This window comes from Centroberyx affinis, unplaced genomic scaffold, assembly GCF_046629955.1.
Source record: "Centroberyx affinis isolate AG114_WGS23_722 - 3 ecotype Tasmania unplaced genomic scaffold, CSIRO-AGI_Caff_v1 ptg000612l_1, whole genome shotgun sequence".
NCBI classification, from domain to species: Eukaryota; Metazoa; Chordata; class Actinopteri; order Beryciformes; family Berycidae; genus Centroberyx; species Centroberyx affinis.
The window spans coordinates 151505-175954 of record NW_027279242.1 but is presented as its reverse complement, the minus strand read 5'-3'; the positions used below and the strand labels follow the sequence as shown (position 1 = coordinate 175954).

Genomic DNA, 24450 nt, shown 5'->3' with positions numbered 1-24450 from the left:
ACGACGTCATAACACCAGCCAGGCAAACTAGGATCTAGGATTACTGATTCCGCCCTCTGGCGTTTAAAGTATGTAAATAACAAAGAGTAACATTTTGGTGGCGCAGCTAACTGATAAGCTTTACTTGATATCGCGAACCATTTTTCATCTCCACAATGCCTATCATCACATTTTTGGATTGCGAAATTTAGTTCCACGATATATCATTACACCCCTATTCAACAGGGATTTTTATGTCGGGAATTATTTCAAATGCTAGTTATCGCTGTCATGTGAAAACCTCATAACTCTGTGCAACTTTCATGCTTTGTTTGAAGGATTAGCTGCTCCTCTATGGGTTGAGAAATTTTCACAAGCCTTTCATTCCCATTGGATAAAATCTAAAATGCATTGTCATCAAGCTAAAAACAAGGCTGTTTTTCTTAGCTCCTGAAAAGTTGACATTTTGATTATACAAGGTTTTCATTGTGATGTCATTTTTGAATGAAACTCTCACAAACATACACAGCACACGCTAGGTATATTGGGGGTTTGACTCCCTGTAACAGGAAGGAGAACACACTGATGGGCAGGTTGTTCCTGTTTCCACTGTCGCTCCTACAATACAATACAACACAATACTACAGTATGTAGAACTGTCTCTGTTTCCACTGTAAGTTGTTTTATCAGCATTGCACTCTCCAAATAAAGTGGAACCAAAATGTTTCTCCTTCTGTCTGTTTATTTCAGATGCAGTGTGTATCTGTGCTGACAGGCTGTCTGTGACCAGCCAGCATGTCCAACACCATCCAGTCATGGGAAAACTCTTCAGCCAGTCAGCAGTATGAGGTGGAGCTGGTGAAGGGGCTCTACCGCTTCCTATCGGCCTTGCCCTGCTTAATCTTCCTCTACATCAACAGCATCATGCTGTTCACCTTGAGGAGCAAGCCGGTGTTCAGCGAAACACCCCGCTACATCCTGCTGTACAACCTCCTCTTTGCAGACACCGTCCAGCTGGCACTGGGCCAGTTACTTTACATCCTAGCAGCAGCCAGGGTGTACATGGCACGCTACGTCTGTCTCATCATCACCATGGTGACGGCACTCACCACTGGCATCTCCCCCTTCAACCTTGCCGTCATGTCCCTGGAGCGCTATGTGGCGGTCTGCTTCCCACTGAGGCATGCCAGCATTGTCACCATCAGGAACACCATTGCTGCGGTTGCTGCCATCTGGGCTGTTTGCTTGGTGAACATGCTTATCCGCCTCCTCATGCTGGTCTTCCTGGACTCCATGCCTTTCCACCACTTCATGCAGGACTTCTGTGCCAAGGATGCCTTCTTCCACCTGAAGATTTTTCACGACTTTGAGAAGGGCTTCATGTGTGTGGTGTTTGTGTCCGTAGGCACGGTCATCATCTGCTCGTACATTGGCGTGATCGTCACTGCCAGGTCGGCCTCGTCAGACAAAACCTCAGCCAGCAAGGCTCGTAAGACGGTCCTGCTGCACCTGATCCAGCTGGGTCTGACTCTTGCATCCACACTGCATACCACCATCATGGTGGCCCTACACGGAAGAGTCGACCGAGTCACCATCGTACGCATCCACTATACTCTGTTCCTCTGCCTCATCAATTTACCCAGATGCCTCAGCTGCCTCATATATGGCCTGAGAGACCAAACCATCAGACTCATCCTCATATATCACCTCAGCTTCTGTCTCAGATGTCCCATGATGTCTGTTAGATTGTTGAAAAAGCGCTGATTATTACAAACTTTCAAACTACTGGCCTCGTTACTTTACTTTTTTCCGGTGCCTTTTCCCCAATTCCCCATCAAGAGGGATTCCTTCTCTTGCCGGGCCATCATTGTAAATAAGAGTTATTTGTTCTTTATTGACTAGGGTTAAATATATAAATTACAATTACAAAATTATAGAAAAAACGTATTTCTCTAAAGGGATCAACAAGGTTTCACATAATCACAAATAAAGACTTTCTTGTCCTTGTTCTTGTCTTTTTTGATTGTGCTGTGTGTATGTGTTTTACAGGCAGTTGTGAATGTTTCCTTTACAAATGCTACTGGAGGAGCAGCCACGCACCTTGGCGGGAGCCTATGAGTTGGTATACAGGTATGAGACCACCTGGAGAGTAGCCAAAATGGTTACCCAGCTCATGCGGGTGGGTGCACGGGCAGCCACAGTACGGGAGAATGCAAACTCGGGACTAAGTGGTGAGGAGTGCAGCCAATTCACCAACTAAACTGCCTGCAAGGGCACCAAAACCCCACCAGCAATCGAGACCCAAGAAAGGTAACTATATGAATCTTGAGAAAACAGAAGAAAAAGTGTCACACACTCCAGCTCCATAGAAAATACTCTTTAATTGATAATGTTTAGGCCTTGCAGCCTTCTTCTAGATCAAGAGTGAAAACACACAAGCCCTGGTAAACTATATAGACCCGCAACACCTGATGGGAATCACACAATCAGGCTAAACCATTCAGGGTAAATTAGGAGGCTCCAGGCAAATCAAATTACTTTTAAGAAAACGACAGAAAATCAAATAATAAACATAGATATATACACATCAAAAATACACTGGTCAGTAACATTATAGAATAAACAAATGGATAAATATATCTTGGTTAGATTTCTCATAAACATACAGAAAAAAGTTTAAACATTAATTCAAAGAGAACATCATAAATAACTTGATCTGTACGTCCAATAGGTTAAAGTGCATTACAAGAAACTTTTCAAATCAAAATCAATATTTAATCCAAGAGGTGCCAGAGCTCATTAATGGCTTGGCTCAGAGAACTGAGCAACTGAGTACGCCACTGTATCATCCGCGTAAAGGTGCAACTTATATCGGCTCCAAGGTGCGTCGGCCCACCGGGAAAGTGCCGGGTATGCCAGATTACCAGTCCACCTCTGGTGTACACTGTCACCAGCCAGAATAATTTTGGTACACTGTGAAGAGAAGCCATTTCATGGGAAATGTAGTTCAATAACTGCACTTACAAGTACACAATCTTGTACCCAAATCTTTTCCCTAGTCTCATAATTGCCTATGTAACTGTGGGACCCAAAAGATGGTTTTGAACACAATCTATTGCTTTGTATAGTTGATATAAGAAGTGCCTCCCTCCAGTTTACTCACGTTATTTTACAGGATTTCTGTGTGGCCGCCAATGTGCGAAGTTGCCTAGTTGCAGCTTTAATCACGCCAAGCTACGATGAAGATAAGATGAAACTTTAATGATAGACAAACAGAGTGATGATAAATAATAATGATAATAATAATAAATAATAATAGTAAAGGCACATGGTCACACAGAGCCCAAAGTGACAACACAGACCTACAGAGACTTCAGGAGAAATACCTGAGCTAGTTAAGTTAAGTTAGGAACAGTTAAAAGCTAGTGAGTAGAAGTGTGTTTTAAGATGACTCTTGAAGATCTCAATAGTGGGGGAGAATCGGATGGTGGGAGGAAGAGAATTCCAAAGTTTAGGGGCAGTGATAGAGAAGGTCCTGTCCCCATAACACTTAGTCCTGGATCTCGGGACAGACAGAAGTCTTTGGTCAGACGATCTCAGTACTCTGACAGTGTGATATGGGGACAGGAGTTCTGTATGTAAGAGGGGGCGAGACCAATTAACACCTTGTAAACAAAGATCAGGATTTTAAAATCAATTCTGTAGCTAACAGGCAGCCAGTGTAGGGAGGCAAGAATGAGAGTAATGTGCTCCCTCTTTTTTGACCTTGTCAAAACTGTTGCTGCTGCATTTTCAACTATTTGAAGACGGGATAAACAAGACTGAGTGATACCAAAATATAACGAGTTGCAATAATCAAGGCGAGATGATATGAAGGCATGGATGACTTTCTCCAGGTCAGATGTACAGAGTCCTGTGATCGTAAGCTGTAAGATGGGTTTGATGTGATAGTGAAGTATGAACAGAGGTAAAAAGGGAGCTGACCAATAATTGCTTTATACATGAAGGTATACCAATGAAGCAGCCTACGGGCAGTCAAGGACGGCCAGTTTACTTTAGCATACAGAGTGCAATTATGGGTAAGTGATCTATAACCGGTAATAAATCTTAATACACCATGGTAAGCAGTGTCCAACATGTGTAGTGAGGTGGAATAGGCATTCATGTATAGAACATCACCATAATCTAATACTGTTAAAAGAATGGCAGCGACTAGTTTCTTTTTTGCATTAAAAGAAAAGCACGACTTGTTTCTGAAAAAAAATATATTTTGAAAGGTGTACATATATTTTATTTTATTCTATTTATATATTCTATTTTATACTCTTATTTACTCTGCCACTTTGTATTGTTTTTATAGCCGTGTCATTAACGGGATATAACAGATATAACACGGTGTTGTTTCGGGTTGTTTGCCTAGTGATTGACAGGTGCATCACCTATTATAGGTCAATAGTAGGCGGCACTGTGCCACCATGGCTCTACGCTTTGCCTTGCTTTGGTCGATGGGTGATGTCACACTCACTAGTCCATCTGTTTTTACAGTCTATGGTCAGCACAGCGGTGTGAAACATTGCTGAGTTGTATTTGCAGGCCAAAGAAGAGCTATTTGCTGTAAATCAGCACAACAAATGTAGAATACAAAGTGTTGTATTTATTTTCACCATGAACTCAATGAACAACAGCAGCTCTGGCTCTTCCACTACACACATCATGCAGCTGATGGAACATCCAGCCATCCATTACTCCAACAAGGCTGTTTCAGGCCTTGCCAGGTGTAATTCCAGGCTTCCACACGGAAGAACCGGTTGACCTCCCTTGAGAAATAACAGCTGATAATGATGTAAATATTTACCCAGAGCATTAGTGATTACCTGCAGGCTTATGTCTCCAGTGATTAAATGAATTATTGATATGTTTTAAAAATGGAGCAGGGGAGGCTTCTGACTGACACCTCCCTTCTAATTGGCTCCTCAGGAGTGGAACTTTTCCTCGAACTTGTCAACAGGTCTCAACGTTCAGGCCTTGACAAGTTTAGGCGCTGCAGGATTCATTCATGCTAGCAAGGACTACAGCTTCACATGGGTGAATCCATCTAACTATGAACTAGATAAAGCATATAGCATTTCTACAAAAGGATTAAGTTTAATTCACTTTTCCAACTCTGTTGCTTGCATGTATCTTGACCAGTTTTCCAAGTTGGTTCTCTGAAACAGTTCCCAGTCACAAAAGAGACAAATGGAAGTGAATTAAGATGGAGGCTTCCTGGATTGACATGTTGAGGCTATCAAAATCCCCATTAGCTGGCACCAAGGAGACGCCTATTCTTCCTGGTTTCCACATTAAAGTAATAATCTGTGGCATTTTCATATAAATAAAATGTTGTTATTTTCCATTGCCAATAGATATAACACAATAGTGATCCAACCTATATATACTTCATGAAAGCTTTTACATATACAGTATATGCATATTGGGAATGCGGAAGCTGAATACAATGGAGGCAGACTCGTTTTGCATTAAATCATTGATAAAAGAGCAATCGTATGGCATCAGAAGACTTGGATTATGCTGCATGAGCTGAATGGAGAACATTTATGGACATTTTTACCCTTTTTGAAGCCTAAAGGACTGGCCTCCACTGGTTTGAAAGAAAGCTTCTCTGGCAGTGAGCCTGGCGAACTCCTGGTACGCTGTATGAAGAAAAAACTCATCAACTCATTTGTACTGGCATGAGGATGAGTAGATAATGACCCAATTTTAATTTTTGGGTGATCGATCCCTTTAATGTTACCACAGACTTTGGATGGGTTACAGACATGCAACTCAAAAAATTCACCTTTGCCCCTAGTGGTCAAATATGGTAGTATTCTCTCTCACAGAGTTACAGTAGAATAGGACTCTATGAAGTGTCTTATGAATGATTGAAACCTCCAATTGTGGATTGAATTTACTGACATGTATAATACAACCCATATAGTATTTCCCGTAGATCCGCTTGATCATATGTTTTGTTTCTGATAAAAGGTGTGCTTTTGTCCATTTCCACATGGTCTGATCAACATGATTTCCAGTTATAGCAAACTTTTTGTTTTTTTCGCCAATAGTGTTTTGCTGATTGTGGAAGTATCAAAGACTCTGGGCCATGATTTTATTATTATTTTATTTTGCCTTATTTTATTTCTTTTATCTATTTTTTTATTAAGGTTATTCTGTTCTTATTGCTGACAAGTAAAAGAACAAAGTGGCACATCATCGTTTTCGCTGAAATCTTTGATCACCCACTTTGTACATGCTGGACTTGTCCACCTGTCGCTGGATAGGCAGCAAGTCAGAAGCAAGCACAGCTATGCCCTTATATCTTATATCCTGAACGTGGGAATGTAGTACATAATTGTATGTATCTAAACAAGCTGACATTATCTAAACACTAAATCAGTGAGATAGATCAGTGATTAAATGATCAGTTAAGTCAAAAACAGCACAGAAGTTAACCATGTCTATCTATTTTGATGGACAAGTTATACGATTAGAAAAACATCAACTGTTCACACCCACTGCTGGGTTAGGCCCTGGCCCAAGAGCTGAGGACCTTTAATATGGCTGCCAGAGGGTGAGTTATGTCATCTGAAAACCCTCTATTGCAGTTTAACATATGGTTAAGATACAGAATAAGAGAAGATTGTCCATTCTTTTTGTTGGCAAAAGGAAATAGCTAACTCTCTTTTAAGGTCTCATACCAAAAACAAAACAATACGGCAATATGGACATAAGTCAGAAAAGGTGGACTTCTGCTGACTACTCCAAACAATGAAGTTTGTTACTATTGTTGTGGCAAAGTTGTTTTTCCACTGCTGAAATACTCTGAGGTGTCAGAGAGAGAAATCCCTTCTGTCTGATCCGGTCCTCTGGTAACTCATTTACACACATTAAATATTCAAACCCTTACTGACCTTTCTTCAGGGTTGTCATGAATGTTTTCAGTAAATATTGACAGGATTAATGCCTACCATGGATGTGTTTATCAGGCATCTTCATGGAGATGATGTACAGGCTACCTCTGGGGAGACAGAATCTGCCAAAGTTTACCAAGACACTGAAAGTACAAACAAGTACAAAGTGAAAAGAGAAAACTTCACTTGGACCTGATGCCCTCAAAGGTTAAGGTTTTATATCATGTAAATAACTGCACTAGGCAAGATTTTTTACGCAAATCTCCAACTGTCTTATCAGCTAAATCATAAAGTGGGGCTACAACAGAGAACAGCATGGTGGGAAGTCTTCCACACAGGAGGTGACGAATCCAAACTTAGCAATGAAATCCAAAAGTGTCTCCTAAACAGCAGAGAACAAGCGCTTCGTCCAGAGAAAGCTGGACTCACCAGTGTTAGAACTTTTGTCTCTCTCATCCCTTTGGTATCCTTTGGTATAGGGAGCTGAAGTCAATGTCATCCCAGCCCGGCTGTGGTTCACTCCTGTCTATTCCAGTACGTTGCAGATTACTTGATATAAGTAAACTACAAACTGTACGCTCTTCACACTAGATTACCAGTATCTGCTCACCTTTGCTGTGTTTGGTGCCTAAGAACAAATCTGCACACTGAAGAGGGCACTAGCCAAAACGGTTGCATTTATGAGAACATAAAAGTTTCTTTTTTGAGTGCGAACCATTTTCTCGACTGACAATTTAGTAGTTAGAAATGTTCTAAATACGTGACAGTGACAATCATTCATATGAACTCGCGATATACAGCATTATCCGTGGTGAAAATAATTACAAATCAAGCCATGTTGAAGAGTTTAGGCAATATCAGGGGCGGCTACGATGTCTATTCAGAGCTAGCCTGAGGGACAAGTTTTACAAAGTCTAGTGTACACTGTCACCAACCAGAATAATTTTGATACACTCCTTACTGTGAAGAGAAGCCATTTCATGGGAAATGTAGTTCAATAACTACAGTTGTAAGTACACAATCTTGTACCCAAGCCTTTTCCCTAGTCTCTTAATTGCCTATGTAACTGTGGGACACACAAGATGGTTTTGAACACAATCTATTGCTTTGTGTAGTTGATATAAGAAGTGCCTCCCTCCAGTTTACTCACGTTATTTTACAGGATTTTTGTGTGGCTGCCAATGTGCGAAGTTGCCTAGTTGCAGCTTTAATCACGCCAAGCTACGATGAAGATAAGATGAAACTTTAATGACAGACAACCCATTTTCCCATGGGGATCATTAACGTTTCATCTTATCTTATCATAAGCTGTAAGCCAAGCTGTCAGAGTTAGACATCAAACATGTAGAATGGACTTTAGGGGGGCAGCAGCCTTGAGGTTTGAGAAGTGAGCGGAAAGTTTCTGGTTCGAATACCAGCTTGGAGGTGGTGAATGAGAAATGTTCTTCCCTTGCTGAACAACTATCATTGAGATACCCATGAGCAAGGCACTAAACCCCCAACTGGTCCATTTAGGCCATAAGGTGAAGCCGTTTTTCGTTTAATCCTGTTCCCATATATGTGGCACTAAATCATTTTTACTTCATTAAAAGATCTATTGCTTTCAGCGAGAAAATAAAAGTTCTCCATGTGTCATCCTGCAGTTTTTTTTTATTAGTGTTTAAAGTCGACAATAGTTCTTTCCTCGCATAATCGTATTTTGATCACGAGTGATGAGGCTTTGCGGACCAATTGCCACGTCCTTCCCGCTAGACCAATCAGGTGGCCGCTTTTTGGAACAACAACAACCAGGATCCAAAATGTCTGCTCCGTTGTTATCAACATTGAGTAGCGAAGAAGAGGAAATTATGGCCAGACCTCCTTCAAAAGTGCATAAAAGGGATTATAAACAATGCTATATGCTATGCTTGGCTTTCAGGGTGAGAATCAGAGAATAGCAGAACCATACAAACATTGTATAGAAATCGAGTTTGACAATGTTCCCGAAGACGCTGGGTTTCACTCCACTTGCTACAGGCGTTTCATAGACAATAAGTGGAGCTACTCAGTAGACACCAGCTGAAGTAAAATATATGATCTGGATTAACTGGTGTAATGGAGGCTCATGCTCTGTGGGGCTTGTGTAAGCAGCAGAGACGGACACAGAGCAGATGCCTTGAATTCTTTAGTGATGTAGTTGCAGGGAGTTACAGATGAGATGAGAACAGATATATGGACATTGAGTTTGATTACGCATCCTGAGTCAAGCAGCCTTTGAACCTCAGCATTGTAGATGGCAGCCTTTGCAGGACCTTTAGTCAGTCTCTTCTCAGGACTCCTGAGATTTGCCATTACAGACTCCTTGGTAGCCTGCAGAAGGGGAGCACCTATAATGCGCAGCAACGGGGTAGCCTTATTGTGTCCTTGATTGCAGTGTGTCTATGGCCTCTTGGTCCTGACAGGACCGTGTGAAGGTATTCCTAGGGGGTGGCAGTAGCATCTCTGCCGATAGGCGACAGGTTTGCTTTGTGGAGTAGGCGGCTCATCAGCCTGATGGCGCTGTGTCATTTTCAAGGACAGACGGTGGGCTTCTGCCTTAAACTGAAGCCATGAACCTGCAAGTGCTGTAGCGGTTGCGGGCGGTAGCCAGGGGGTGCCAGTCAGAGTCTCAGTCTGACAAAGAAAATAAGAATACATGCCCAGCCAGTCAACCCTACAAAGGACCTGGTACCTACGTGCCTATCCCTCAAACGGCCAGTTGCACACAACATATATCGGCAAGCCAAAAAAAACACACAACACAGCCAACTTCAAAGATCCCCACAGTGTATTGTACAAAAAATGTAAGTGCAACTCCCCACCCAACAACAATTCAATATACAGTGAACAACCTCAACCAACAGCAATTCAGTACACAGGGCAATGCACAATCAAACACCAATTGAGTCCAGAACCACCCCCAACCCACAGTCAGCTCCACAGTCGGGTCAGTCAGAGTCACTGCTCCCAAGTGGACGCTCTCACCAGAGCAAAACAGCTTTGTGCGGGTCTCCGGGAAAACCCCGGCGTTACCTCCGGTTGTGTACTCCGATACGGACGTGGCAGCGGCTCCCGGGAATAGTCGGCCAGGGCGATGTGCGGTGGGTTGAAGAATAAATGGCGTGTTCTGGAAGTGAAGGTGGTTCCGGGCTGTACAGACGGTTGGCCTACAAAAACGGCGGACTTTTACTCGCTGCCAGGGGTTGGCAGGCTAACGCGGGACACTGGGACGGACTGGCCTCTTCCTGCATGTGTCGGTCTGTGAGTAGGCGCCATTAGCTTTTGAAATCTCCATTGCTTCGTCTATGGGGGTGTGTGTCTGTGTGACGTGGGGGGGTGCGTCCTTAAAGGCGCAGATCGCCACACATTCCCCCCCTTGGAGAAAAGCTGCATGTCCGCAAGCTTTCATTATCTCTTCCTTTGTCCTCCTCCTCCTCCTCACTGTCGGTTCTTTCATTTAAGGGACGTTTTCCTTCAGAGGTAGGTGAGCTAGCGGGGAAGCCCAGAAATTCCTCATGGTCACTTTCCTCATTAAAAATGTCCAAGAGGCGCCTTTTCTCCAGCTCCTCAACTTCTTTTGCGGTGGGATAGCAGGGTTTCAATCGTGCAACATGCACCACCTTCCTGTTCTCTCCACTGTCCTCCAGAACAATATCGTAGTTGACCGGTCCCACTTCAGCAACAATTCGGTATGGACCGAGCCACTTGGGAGCCAGTTTTGCAGTAAATGATTTTTCTGCTTTAGATACTGGATGGGACCGGAGCCATACTCTGTCTTTTTCTTGGTATTGCTGATCTCGGTGAGTCTTGTCGTAATTTCGTTTTTGCCTTTCTCTGCTTTTCTTGAGGTTACACTGGGCGAATGCGGTGAGGTCCTGAAGTTTGGTTATTGTTTTGTAGTTTGATGAGTCAGGGGTGGCTTCCCTTGGCTGGAGCAGGGCGTCTGCAGGTCCTCGGAGGGCCCGTCCAAGGTTCAGTTCTGCAGGGGTGACTCCAGTGGATTCGTGGACGGCTGAATTGAGTGCAAAACGGAATTCAGGTAGATGTTTGTCCCAGTGTTTATGGTTCTCTCCGACATAGGAGGCAATCATTGTTTTTAGTGTCCGGTTTATCCTCTCTGTCATGTTGGTTTGTGGATGGTAGGCTGAGGTCATTTTTTGTTTCAGGCTCCATTTTTCACAGGTGGCTTGGAAGATGGCGGAGACGAACTGGCTGCCCTGGTCCGACAGAAGGTAGTTGGGGACCCCCCATCGGGTGAGAATTTCCTGGGTGAGTATTTTTGACACCGTCTCTGCTGTGGCTCTCCGTAGGGGATATAGCTCCACCCAACGGGTGTAGTAGTCCACAAAAACCAACAGGTGGACATTTCCCTTGGAGCTCCTTGGAAAGGGGCCCATCAAGTCCACTCCCAGCATCTCCCAAGGGTGGTTCACCACAGTCTGCTGCAATTTCCCGGCGACCATGCGACTCTCAGGTTTGAAGCGCTGACACAAGTGACAGTTTTGAACGAAAGTCTTGACCTCGAGGCTCATTCGAGGCCAATATGCCAGAGCTTGCAACCTCTTGTAGGTTTTGTACCTGCCGAGATGACCAGCCAAAGGGTCCTCGTGGATCATCTGTAGCAGTTGTGGTCGGAGACTTTCAGGTATGAGGATTTGATAGAGGGTTTTATGAGGCAATTGTAGCACTCGATAGACTTTGTCCTCCAAGATGGTGTACTTTGTGGAGTCTGTTAAGGTGATTTCTCCCTCGTCCATCGCAGCCTGGTACAAATGCTGGCAGTCTGGGTCGTCCTGCTGTGCTCTCCATATCTGGTCATCCGAGATGGGCAAATCCTTTCCTCCCTCCCCTTTGACTGACAGCAGGGTGGCGCAGGCAGGTGGTAAGTGGTGGCTGGCAGTGGTGGCGGAATCGTGAGGGGCTCTGGATAAGGCATCCGGAACAGTGTTATATTTTCCTTTCCTATATTCCACAGCGAAAGTGAATTCCTGTAGCCGGAGGGCCCACCTGGTGAGTCGTGCACTGGGCCTCTGGATTTTGAAGACCCATAGCAACGCTGAGTGGTCGGTGACTACCGTGAAGAATCTTCCATCCAGGTAATATCTCCACCTTTCCAAGGCCCATACCACAGCCAAACACTCCTTTTCCGTGGCTGAATAGTTGCGCTCTGCTTTGTTTAGGCTCCTGCTGCCATATGCCAGAACTTCTTCGGATCCAAGCCCGGTTTTCTGGGCAAGCACAGCTCCAAGGCCCACGTCACTGGCATCTGTGTAAACCACAAAAGGGAGGTCAAAGTTGGGATACCCAAGGATGGGTGGGGAGACCAGACATGTCTTCAGGGTTTCAAAAGCAGACTGGCACTCAGGTGTCTACTTGAATTTGGCTCCCTTGCGCTTCAGTGCATTCAGGGGTTCGGCCAGCTGAGAAAAGTTCGGGACGAACCGATGATACCAGCCGGACATGCCAAGGAACCGCTGGACTGCCTTGAGGTTAGTTGGCACTGGGAATTCTTCTACTGCCTTGGTTTTGTCTGGATTCACCTGGATACCTGCGGCAGATACAATGTGACCCAGGAACTTGAGGGAGGTTTGGAAGAAGTTGCATTTTTTCATGTTGGCAGTCAGCCTTGCTTCTCTGAGTTTTTGGAAAACCACCTGCAGGTCACTGAAGTGCTGTTCCCACGAGGGAGAGTAGATGATGATGTCATCCAGGTAAACAAAACAGATGTGGCCTCTCAGCTCTCCCAAGGTCATTTCCATCAGCCTCTGAAAGGTTGCTGGTGCATTTTTGAGACCAAAGGGCATGACCTTGAATTGGTAGAGTCCAAAGGGACAGGTGAAGGCTGTTTTGTCCCTGCTGTTCTCATCCATCAGGCACTGCCAGTAGCCACTGTTGAGGTCGATGGTGGAGAAAACAACTGAGCCCGTAAGGGAGTCCAGAATTTCCTGTATCGTAGGCAGAGGGTAAGCATCGGTGTGGGTCACTGCGTTGAGTTTAATGTAGTTCACGCAAAACCTGGGCTTCCCATCTTTTTTAGGAATGAGGACCACAGGAGACGCCCAAGCCGAAGATGAGGGTTCGATGATGTCAGCTGCCAGCATTTCCTCCACTAGCTCCTTTATCACCTTGAGTTTCGCTGGAGAGACTCGGTAGGATTTTTGTTTGATGGGAAGGTCCTGAGTAACAAAGATTTTATGTGTCAGAACATTGGTTCGGCCCAAAGACGAGGTGCACACGTCAGCATTCCTCTGTAGCAGGTCACAGAACTGATTCTTTCCGCCTCCATCCAACTGAGCGCTCTCCACTGCCTTGTGAAACAGCTCCGCATCCAGGCTGGAGGGGGTAGGAGGAGCGGCACTCCGGGGATCAAGGGCAGAGTAAAAGGAAAGCAGGCTATTTTTTCCCACTGTTGCTCCTGAACCAGTACAAACTCTGTCCCACATCCATTTGCAGCCCACTGAGGCTCAGGAAGTCCAGTCCCAGGATCGCAGGAAAGGCAAGGCTCTCAGATGAAAGCACTACCACTGGCAGAGTACAGGTATGATCCTGCAATTTCACCACAACATATTGCCATCCCAATGGCCATCTCTCCCCCCCGTCCGCCAAATACAGGGGTTTCCCATCCCAGGGATATAAATTCTTGTCCTCCAACTTAGTGGCCTGCCACAACTCCTCATTCAGAAGCGTGTAGGATGAACCTGAATCCACCATAGCCCTGCCATTCACTGAGCCAATGGTTATAGGAACGACCAGTTGGCGAGGAAGAGGTCTGGAAGCTGTGAAGGGGAAGGCTCTCTCCCCGGGCTGCTGATATGACACTGCGTGTATTGTAGGATTGCTGCTGGTGGATGGCTCAGATGGAGGTGGAGGCTGGTAAGTAGGCTTCTGATTCTTCCCCTTATTAGAAGAAATATTTGGACAATTGTGTGGTGAATGGGATCCTTTACACCGCCAACAGAAAGGTTGAGCAGGTCTTGCGGCTGCAGGAGTGAGAGATGTGGGTGGGGTAGAAGTGGGCGTTACTACAGTCTGATATCTATTGGTGTCAGGGGGGTATTTCCGGGGAGTCTCTTGCTGTAGTTGCTTCTCTCTGTCCTTTTCCAGCTGCTGGCCGAGCCTCACCAGGGCATCCACTGTTTGGACACCACTGCTCCTCAGCTGGCTCGCCAAAGATGCCCGTATGTTCTTCAGTATGAGCTGGATGACTTTTCCCTCAGAGATATCCGGTTTCCAGCGGCGGCAGAGTGCTCGGTACATGTAAGCGAAGTCCCGGATGCTTTCCTGCTCGCCTTGCACCCGCGTCCTGATCCGCTCTTCCAGTTCATCAATATAATCCTCTGAGAGGAAGGCTGACAGAAACTTATGCTCAAAGTCCCTCCAGGTAAAGGTTTCCAACCCCACTACATCCCACCAGTCGCGAGCTGTGCCAAATAGGACATTGCGAAGGGTGGCGAGAAGTTCCTCATCCGTTAGGGGGTTCAAAGCCAGATAGTCCCGACACTGCTCCAGGTACATTAGAGGATCCGTACAATCTCCCATTCTGCCAAAACAAGGAAACTGCAATTTAATTGGACTTTTCCCCATTAACCTTCCCCTCAGGTCTCTCTGGATAGGGGAGCCCACCGGAGATGGGAAAGGCTCTGGACCACAACCCAATTGCATGGTAGAGTGCAATCGCAGCCGGGCTTTAATTTCTGGTTGCACCGTAGGTAGGGAGGCGGAGGGAGGTGGAGGTGGATTGGTGGTGGTCTGTACTGCAGTCGATTGCAATGAAGCGTGTGGTGTTCGGAGGGTTTGTTCCTTGATGGCGCTAACTCCCTCCACCATACTGTGCAATTGCTCCTTAAATGTTGTTACTTCTTCCTGCAGGTGCGTGACCGTGGCCACCATCGGAGTCATCACCTCACTGATGTCCTTAAGCATCTCCGTATGGTGATGATGGAGCCTCCACTTGAGAGTGTCTGTGAACTGCGTCCTGAGATACTCTGTATGCTGTATGAAGCAGTCCTTTAGTTGTTGCTGTCCTTGTTCCTGCTTTACAGCAAAGGCATGTTTAAAGGCAGACAGGATGTCCAGCATTTTCTGATCATTAGTTTGTTGCTCTGCTTTCCATCGATGAATTAGACCATTCATTTCCTTTTGGCTTCTCTGCAGATCTGCCAAGGTGTGCTGTATGTTTGTGTTATCAGGAGGCTTCAACAGTGGAGGAGCAAGAGGTTCATCTCCCGTGAGTTCCATGTCCAGTAATGATAGAGTTGTTTTGTCCTTTCCCTTGCCTTGTCCAGAATTAAGAATCTCCTGCTGCCCAGCAGAGGGCAGAACTCCCTGCATGGAGGTTTCCTGGGTTATGGAGGGAAAAGGTGGCAATTGGTCCTCTTGGCCAGCAGAGGGCAATCTCCCTTGCTCGGGGCATATCTGACTGGTGGGGAGAGGAGGAAGTTGCAATTGGCCCTCCTGGCCAGCAGAGGGCAATGCTTCCCAGGAGAGATCCAGCAAATCCAGCAACTCTGCCATGCCAGTTTATTGTCCCTTAATATGAGGTTGTGTTGAATAAATATGGTCTGCGTTCAGTTGAGTGTTGTTTGTCGTCAATGCCAGGGCGTAGGTTTTGCTTGCTCTTTGTGTGTGCACACGACCAGTTTGTTAAATTTTCAGTCTGTCCCATCTGGGGTGCCACTTTTTATGTAGCGGTTGCGGGCGGTAGCCAGGGGGTGCCAGTCAGAGTCTCAGTCTGACAAAGAAAATAAGAATACGTGCCCAGCCAGTCAACCCTACAAAGGACCTGGTACGTGCCTATCCCTCAAACGGCCAGTTGCACACAACATATATCGGCAAGCCAAAAAAAACACACAACACAGCCAACTTCAAAGATCCCCACAGTGTATTGTACAAAAAATGTAAGTGCAACTCCCCACCCAACAACAATTCAATATACAGTGAACAACCTCAACCAACAGCAATTCAGTACACAGGGCAATGCACAATCAAACACCAATTGAGTCCAGAACCACCCCCAACCCACAGTCAGCTCCACAGTCGGGTCAGTCAGAGTCACTGCTCCCAAGTGGACGCTCTCACCAGAGCAAAACAGCTTTGTGCGGGTCTCCGGGAAAACCCCGGCGTTACCTCCGGTTGTGTACTCCGATACGGACGTGGCAGCGGCTCCCGGGAATAGTCGGCCAGGGCGATGTGCGGTGGGTTGAAGAATAAATGGCGTGTTCTGGAAGTGAAGGTGGTTCCGGGCTGTACAGACGGTTGGCCTACAAAAACGGCGGACTTTTACTCGCTGCCAGGGGTTGGCAGGCTAACGCGGGACACTGGGACGGACTGGCCTCTTCCTGCATGTGTCGGTCTGTGAGTAGGCGCCATTAGCTTTTGAAATCTCCATTGCTTCGTCTATGGGGGTGTGTGTCTGTGTGACGTGGGGGGGTGCGTCCTTAAAGGCGCAGATCGCCACAGTGCTCAATGAAGCTATCCGTGTACACCAGTAGAAGTCAAAATGAAACGGGGATAATGAACATTGCTTATGTAATAATTTTTTCAAATTAATCTATTTTTTCTTTTAGAAAATAAAAAAACACTACAGCAATGCTTAGCACCAAAGATGGAGACTAAATCAGTAAAGCAAGAATCTGAGCTTTCTTGCTGAACAAATTTAGACAAAACACACAGAGAAAAATCAAGAATAACAAACACTCTCATTCACACACACATGCACACACACACTAAAATGTTCCAGGTTACTTTGTTGTCCCCCACAATGAAATCGGGGCAGGGACTATAGATTGGCCCTGGGGCCTCATGTATAAAAGTCCGTGTAGATTTCATACTGAAAGACGACGTACTCCTGCGCACCTTTCCTATACACATCCTAATCAATGTGAAATTGAGCGGACATGCATGAGCCTCTCACCCCGCCTTGTCTCCTCCCAGAATTGATTATGCAAATGACTATAAATGCCCTCTTGTCACTTTCTTGTCAAAAAACAATGGTGAATATGTGGCATGTTCAGTGCTCCCTGCTCCAAATATTTCCAGTGTGCTATCACACATGCAGTGTCTTTGTAAATAATGTAAAATTGCACAAATAAACTGATTCAAAGACAATATGTGCTGTGTTCAGTGTTCTCCGCTCTGCCGCTCCAAATATGGACAATGTGCTTTTCCACGTTTTTGTTGTTTTGATTTTGTTACTTTGCCTTTCTTCTCTTACCGTTCAGTCCTACAGTCAGCGCACAGCTTCGATGGTTTGTGTGAGCAGGTACTACACACAAATCATTTGGACATCACACAGTTGTTCCAGGCCGTTGGCCCACCTGACACTGCATTTTCTTCCCAGGAGAGATGGATCTCTGTGCACCTCAGCAATCGTACAGTCCCTGCTGTGCATTAACATGTCCATGTCACATAAACAAAGAAAACCGTCTTTACTGGTGATCTTGGTTTTGGCACAGGAAGTGGGGCCTGCTGTCATCTGTGGGAAATTAGTTTCACTAGGTTTTCCATTGTGCTGTCTGTCTCAATGGGTCAGTTGTTCGCGTACTTCGAGCGAGCCGGAGGACAGAGAGACACACATTAACACATACCCACGTACTGAGGGTTTTATGCAAATTGCAATGAGTGCCTGTATCTATTTCCTAAGTTCCTACATTTTTTTCAATTACAAAAACACAGTTATTTAAAGCCCTCATCTTTAGGAAACGTTATGGTTGGAGGACAAAATTGCATTTTCAGTGTTGGAGGAACGTAAAATTGAAAATAACAACGCCAGATGGGCTTTGGCCTTTGTAGTGTTAAACATTATCCATATAAATAACCACACTATTATGGGTATCAATGGAAATAATTATGGTTTTATCATTTTTGCCTTTATTTGATAGTTCAGTAGAGATTGACAGGAAAGTGAGGGCAGAGAGAGGGGGGACGACATGCACCAAAGGGCAAGGGCCAGATTCAAGCCCCCCGGCGACAAGTTTACCTGTTCCTCACCGTCATTGGTGGCTGCACTGTCGTGTGGAGGTGTGACTTGAATGGTCAACTTTTTATAAGAGTCGGCTCGGTTTATTCAGCACATCACCTATCAACTTTCAACCATGACGGTAAAGTTATTTCATTATGATAATATTACTGTATAAAGTCATACAGTCATAAAGTGTTACTAACTGTCATTACTGTCATAAACTACTTAAGTTTGTTTAATGGGCCTGAATAGAGACAGAAGTAGATAGTTTCCTTTGTTCAAAAACACTGAATTATTGTTATTGTTATTATTGTTATTATTATAGGGTTAGAGTTGGTTAGGGTTAGGTGTAGGGTTAGGTTTAGCTACTAGTACAACCACTACTACTAATTTATTACAACATTATAAATGCTATTGTTTTTGTGGGAAGTTATATATTATATAGTAGTAATAGTAGTAATAGTATTAATGTTATTTGTCTTTTTTGTAAAGTATTGGTCTTTTTATGCAATCGCTGAATCAGAGTTTTTGCATTTGAATGATGTGAAAGCGAGTTTTACCAAAAGGATGTGATGTCGGTTGTGTTGTTTTAGGTCTGAGAGCATCAAGAGCGTCTGTGTAGAAACCTGGTAAGTTACTGGCTTTATCAAGTAGGCTCCTAGATCAAAAATGTTTTGTTGAATGGTTGATTCAACACAGCACCTCCAGAAAAAAGGGATGGTTATTCTGTTTTGATTGACCAAACCACACTAAAACATGCAGAGGTGGTGTGTTGTGTGTGTGTGTCTGTGACAGATTTTAACCTCATGACCTGAAATGTAAAGAGTAAAACTCTGCAAATGAAAGGTTTCATTCCAAAGCCATATAATTTTTCATTTTGGAAAAACTTCTCGAAACAACAATTTAAATGGAAACAAATTATGACTGTAGAAGATTCTTTCCTTATTGCTTAGACATAAAATGTAGAAAAACCCCCAATATTTTCAACTTGAAGTTTAACCTATTCCTACAGTTTCTTTTATAATGGTTTCTTTCTTTGTTATATATTTTTCAGTGCAAAAAGCAAATAATAGAATCTGTTGAATAAAATAAATCAGCTTTTAACAGTGGATGCTTGTCTAAATGAAATAAATTGTAAATTAAAATAAAATGTCTAAACAAGAATGTCCTCTTTGCAACTAAGTGCAAATGTCTGAACATTGATCTAACATTCTCCAAACACCTTAGTTGGACATGCAGGCCACAAAACTTCAACTTAAATTAAAACAACAAATATGTTCAGACACTGATTTTGTAACCTGGGAGGACATGTTTTATTTTTTTTAAGAAAATTAGCATGTCAGCAGCTGACACCTTTGACAGTTAGCTATGTACACCATAGAGATATAACACTAGAGGGAACATGTCATAGAGAATTCCTATTCTGGAATGGGACCATATGGCAGCCACCTCACTTGGGTCAACTTCTCAAATGACTGTAATTGGAATCAATGGTGATAGTGCCTTATGCTGCCATTATAATGCTAATATTTTTTTTATTGAGACATCACTACTACTTTTTATTTAGCTGACTGTATACAAGACAATTGTGACTGTCTAAAATGGTACCAAACATGAGCATTTTTTGTAGTTTGTAGATAAAAATATTTAAACTATGTTAAGTAATTAGTATTTACTTTACAAAAACTATGAATCCTTTTTTCAAGAAGACTTTATAATTATCAGATTTCTTTGGTACTCTTTGGTACTGAGTAGTTGTATTAAGAGTATATATGAAAATATGCTTATTTTTTTATGTAAACCCCCCAAATGATCTGTTGTTGTAGCAATAGACAGATGTTGACAGCAATTAAATATCACCATCACTGAAACACACCTAACAATACACCCAGATAAAATATACAATAAAAGGCAAATGTAATGCCATTAAGTGGTTAGTGTGACAGCTTTAACAGTGACGCCCCCAGAAATTTTTCATAGGGGTGGCCAAATGGGGCCACTGAAAATCTTGGGGTGGCACACCAAAACCTAAAGCCATAACTGAATTTCAGGAGTTCTATTATGCTGTTGTAGTCTATAGGCTATTTGAAAACTATGTCAATATGAGAGTTAAGGAATCGCATACTGATATACTTTGGTTTCTTATTTTACAGTTAATGTTACTAATTATCTGATGTGCATAGACTAATACTATGCACATCAGTGCATAGTATTAGTATTAGTATAATAATTAGTACTACATACGGTTTGTCGCCAGCAGACCACCACTGTGCGGAGACCACAATACTGAGCATTTTGTGCATCATGATAAAGGGCTATATTTGAAAAGGCGATATTATCTATATCAATACAGATGAAATCAGTCAGGGATTGCCATTGCCATTTTTAGCACTTTAATTTGGTAACTTTCAACAATAAATATTTAAATTAACAAACACCAGGTAACAATAAATTCTAATAAACTATAACGTTGTCTAATAACAAACTATAAGCAATTAAAAGGTGGAGTAAAGGGTTGGACATGTAGAGAGAGGCACTGAGCCTCTTGATGCCGTTCCACCGGCAGTGGAAATGTTGTTGGTGCTTGCACTACTGAGGTCGTCAGTAGTTTTTGCACATTTTGATGTCTAAGCTTCACAGGCCTTTCGTTTTTGGAAGGATTCCTTTCCATTTTGTGAAGTTTTACTGCTGTCTGATCGCGCTGATCAGCTCTTCTGACGCTCCGTTCGCAAGGGGTGGAAGCATAAACACCTTGTAATCACTGTTGACTTTGCTTACATGATGGAATATCTTACATCTCGCAAGCTGCATTGGCAAAAACTATATCTAACCGATTTCAAGATCATTTTGGCTAGAAGTGGGTTACACATAGCCGGACTAAATCGGGGCTATATCTAGCCGAGACGTTGAAATTACGTCTATTGCTTGCTGGGAACTCACTGACCGCTCTGTCTCTCGCTCACTCACCTGTCTCTCTCGCTCACTCACCTGTCTCTCTCTCTCACTCTCTCTCTCGCTCACTCACCTGTCTCTCTCGCTCACTCACCTGTCTCTCTCTCTCTCACTCACCTGTCTCTCACTCTCTCTCTATCTCTCTCTCTGTATAACTGTAAAAATGAAAAAGGGAAAATATGGGATATTTACGGGGAAAATGACCAAACGGGAGCACGGCGGGAGAGGGGGTGAAAATACAGGAGAAACCTGGGGAAAACAGGAGCGTTGACAGGTCTGAGCTCAGCTGCTGCTGTCCATGAGGCAGACTGTCATCTGGTAGCGCACTGTGCAGCTGCAGCAGCAGCAGCAGCAGCAGCAGGCCGGGGGGGGGGGGGGGGGTCGGCGTGTGACGCAGTGACGGACGGTCAAAATCGGCTAGGTGGCTATGCATTTGTTATTTTCTTTCACATGAACTACTATGAAAATATACATTATTGATTTAAATGAATAGCACCTAATGTAAAATATCAGCTAGAAGCATGTTATGCATACCAGTGAGGGGGCCAGCGATTGTATCAGGGTGGCCGTGGCCCCCCCTGGCCACCTCTTGGCGGCGCCATCGAGCTTTAAGCCAATTTAAGCAGGTAATAATGGACATAAACCCTCACATTTTTTTTTACTTTATTGGCATGGCATCTTAGCTTTAGCTCTTAGATTACAATCCATAAAGAAATAATTTATGTAGATGCCATCATGTAAACAAGTAGGCTACTACAGTAAAAACGAACATCTCTACACTTGAATCAACTTAAAATCCACAGCAGCCTATACAGGTATGCAAATTCCGTCATTAAAGTGCGTCTTGGCAGAAATAGCCTGCAATTAATTAAAAAAAAAAATTCGGCACATTTTCAGCAGTGGTGCCACTACTGAGTACTATACAAATACTAGCCTCAACAGAGACTAAGATTGTACTATCAATCTTAGTCTCTGTCGCGGGGGGGCTAAAAACACTGGGAGTTCCCTTTATAGCGACCCTACTTCTCCATACATGTAACAATTAAACATATACAGTACTTCCCTTAAAGCCACGGTTGTTGTCCGTCACACCGCACTTAAGTATTCCGTAGTTTTCAATACAGAGGGATTTTAGTCATGTCCGAGCCTGTCATTTCTCTCAAAAACAACTTAAAATGTCCGCTGGTATTCTTCGGCTTCTTCAATGGGTGTAATTCCGGGTTTCAACAGCTGCACAGCGCCATCTGCAGACATCTGACACAGAAGCCAAAGAGCTCATCATTGCTATGTGACCAATGCCCTACACCCTCCAAACAAATAGATGGCGCTGTGCATCCATATTGGCTTTCAGACCAATATGGCGGCTACCGTTGCCTGTGTTTTGTTTACACACCAGTAACACCAGTAACCAGAGGCGTCAATTTATCCATAAGATCTTAATAAACCGCCACTGACAGCGGCGTCATGTTCTCTTTTTCCACCGCATGGACTTGATACTTTCAACCGCAGGGCAGGTTGTTCCTGTTTCCACTGTCGCTCCTACAATACAATACAACACAATACTACAGTATGTAGAACTGTCTCTGTTTCCACTGTAAGTTGTTATATCAGCATTGCACTCTCCAAATAAAGTGGAACCAAAATGTTTCTCCTTCTGTCTGTTTATTTCAGATGCAGTGTGTATCTGTGCTGACAGGCTTGTCTGTGACCAGCCAGCATGTTTAACCCCATCCAGCCATGGAAAAACTCTTCAGCCAGTCAGCAGTATGAGGTGGAGCTGGTGAAGGGGCTCTACCGCTTCCTATCGGCCTTGCCCTGCTTAATCTTCCTCTACATCAACAGCATCATGCTGTTCACCTTGAGGAGCAAGCCGGTGTTCAGCGAAACACCCCGCTACATCCTGCTGTACAACCTCCTCTTTGCAGACACCGTCCAGCTGGCACTGGGCCAGTTACTTTACATCCTAGCAGCAGCCAGGGTGTACATGGCACGCTACGTCTGTCTCATCATCACCATGGTGACGGCACTCACCACTGACATCTCCCCCTTCAACCTTGCCGTCATGTCCCTGGAGCGCTATGTGGCGGTCTGCTTCCCGCTGAGGCATGCCAGCATTGTCACCATCAGGAACACCATTGCTGCGGTTGCTGCCATCTGGGCTGTTTGCTCGGTGAACATACTTATCCGCCTGCTCATGCTGGTCTTCCTGGATTCCACGCCTTTCCACCGCTTCATGCAGGACTTCTGTGCCAAGGATGCCTTCTTCCACCTGAAGATTTTTCACGACTTTGAGAAGGGCTTCATGTGTGTGGTGTTTGTGTCCGTAGGCACGGTCATCATCTGCTCGTACATTGGCGTGATCGTCACTGCCAGGTCGGCCTCGTCAGACAAAACCTCAGCCAGCAAGGCTCGTAAGACGGTCCTGCTGCACCTGATCCAGCTGGGTCTGACTCTTGCATCCACACTACATACCACCATCATGGTGGCCCTACATGGAAGAGTCGACCGAGTCGCCATCGTACGCATCCACTATGCTCTGTTCCTCTGCCTCATCAATTTACCCAGATGCCTCAGCTGCCTCATATATGGCTTGAGAGACCAAACCATCAGACCCATCCTCTTGTATCACCTCAGCTTCTGTCTCAGATGTCCCATGATGTCTGTTAGATTGTTGAAAAAGCGCTGATTATTACAAACTTTCAAACTACTGGCCTCGTTACTTTACTTTTTTCCGGTGCCTTCTCCCCAATTCCCCATCAAGAGGGATTCCTTCTCTTGCCGGGCCATCATTGTAAATAAGAGTTATTTGTTCTTTATTGACTAGGGTTAAATATATAAATTACAATTACAAAATTATAGAAAAAACATATCTCTCTAAAGGGATCAACAAGGTTTCACATAATCACAAATAAAGACTTTCTTGTCCTTTTTGTTCTTGTCTTTTTTGATTGTGCTGTGTGTATGTGTTTTACAGGCAGTTGTGAATGTTTCCTTTACAAAAGCTACTGGAGGAGCAGCCGCGCACCTTGGCGGGAGCCTATGAGTTGGTATACAGGTATGAGACCACCTGGGGTCCGTTTCACAAAGCAGGTTTAGTGAAAACTCTGAGTCTGTTAACCCTGAACTGAGGGAAACTCTGAGTTTTCCGTTTCACAAAGGGAGGTAACTCAAACCAGAGAAAGAGGGGTAACTCTAGCCTGTTTCACAGAGAGAGGTAACTTAAGCTCTCGGTCAGTTACCATAGTAACAGACTCTATGAACCTAACCTGGTCGGGACCAGGTTTTTCTCAATGAACCTCGAGTTTCTCTCTGTCTCCGCCCTCTGTCAGCCACACACGGTATTTGATTTCCTCATTCATTCAGTCAGCAGGCGAGTTTTGGCGTAACATAGTTCTGCCGTCTGTTATTTAAAAAAAATCAGTCAGTAGGCCTATATTAGAAGTCCACTTTTTTCACTAACATGGCATGTCCTTTTGACAACGATCCCGTGGATGAAGGTGCAGCATTACTGCGCAGGGAAATAAATATTTTTATGAATAGGCTTAAAAAAGATATATAGGCCTAGGCATATTACATTTTATAAAGGCA

At 44.2% G+C, this 24450-nt stretch overlaps 2 protein-coding genes across 2 annotated transcripts; both read left to right on the top strand.

Moving 5' to 3' along the window:
• The first annotated feature begins 774 nt into the window (after positions 1 to 774).
• Positions 775 to 1743, top strand: LOC139643450 (odorant receptor 131-2-like). The gene has a single exon (XM_071518596.1). The coding sequence runs from the start codon at positions 775 to 777 to the stop codon at positions 1741 to 1743; it is 969 nt and encodes a 322-aa protein (XP_071374697.1).
• A 20836-nt stretch (positions 1744 to 22579) lies between these two features.
• LOC139643449 (odorant receptor 131-2-like) lies at positions 22580 to 23548 on the top strand. The gene has a single exon (XM_071518595.1). The coding sequence runs from the start codon at positions 22580 to 22582 to the stop codon at positions 23546 to 23548; it is 969 nt and encodes a 322-aa protein (XP_071374696.1).
• The last annotated feature ends 902 nt before the right edge of the window (positions 23549 to 24450 follow it).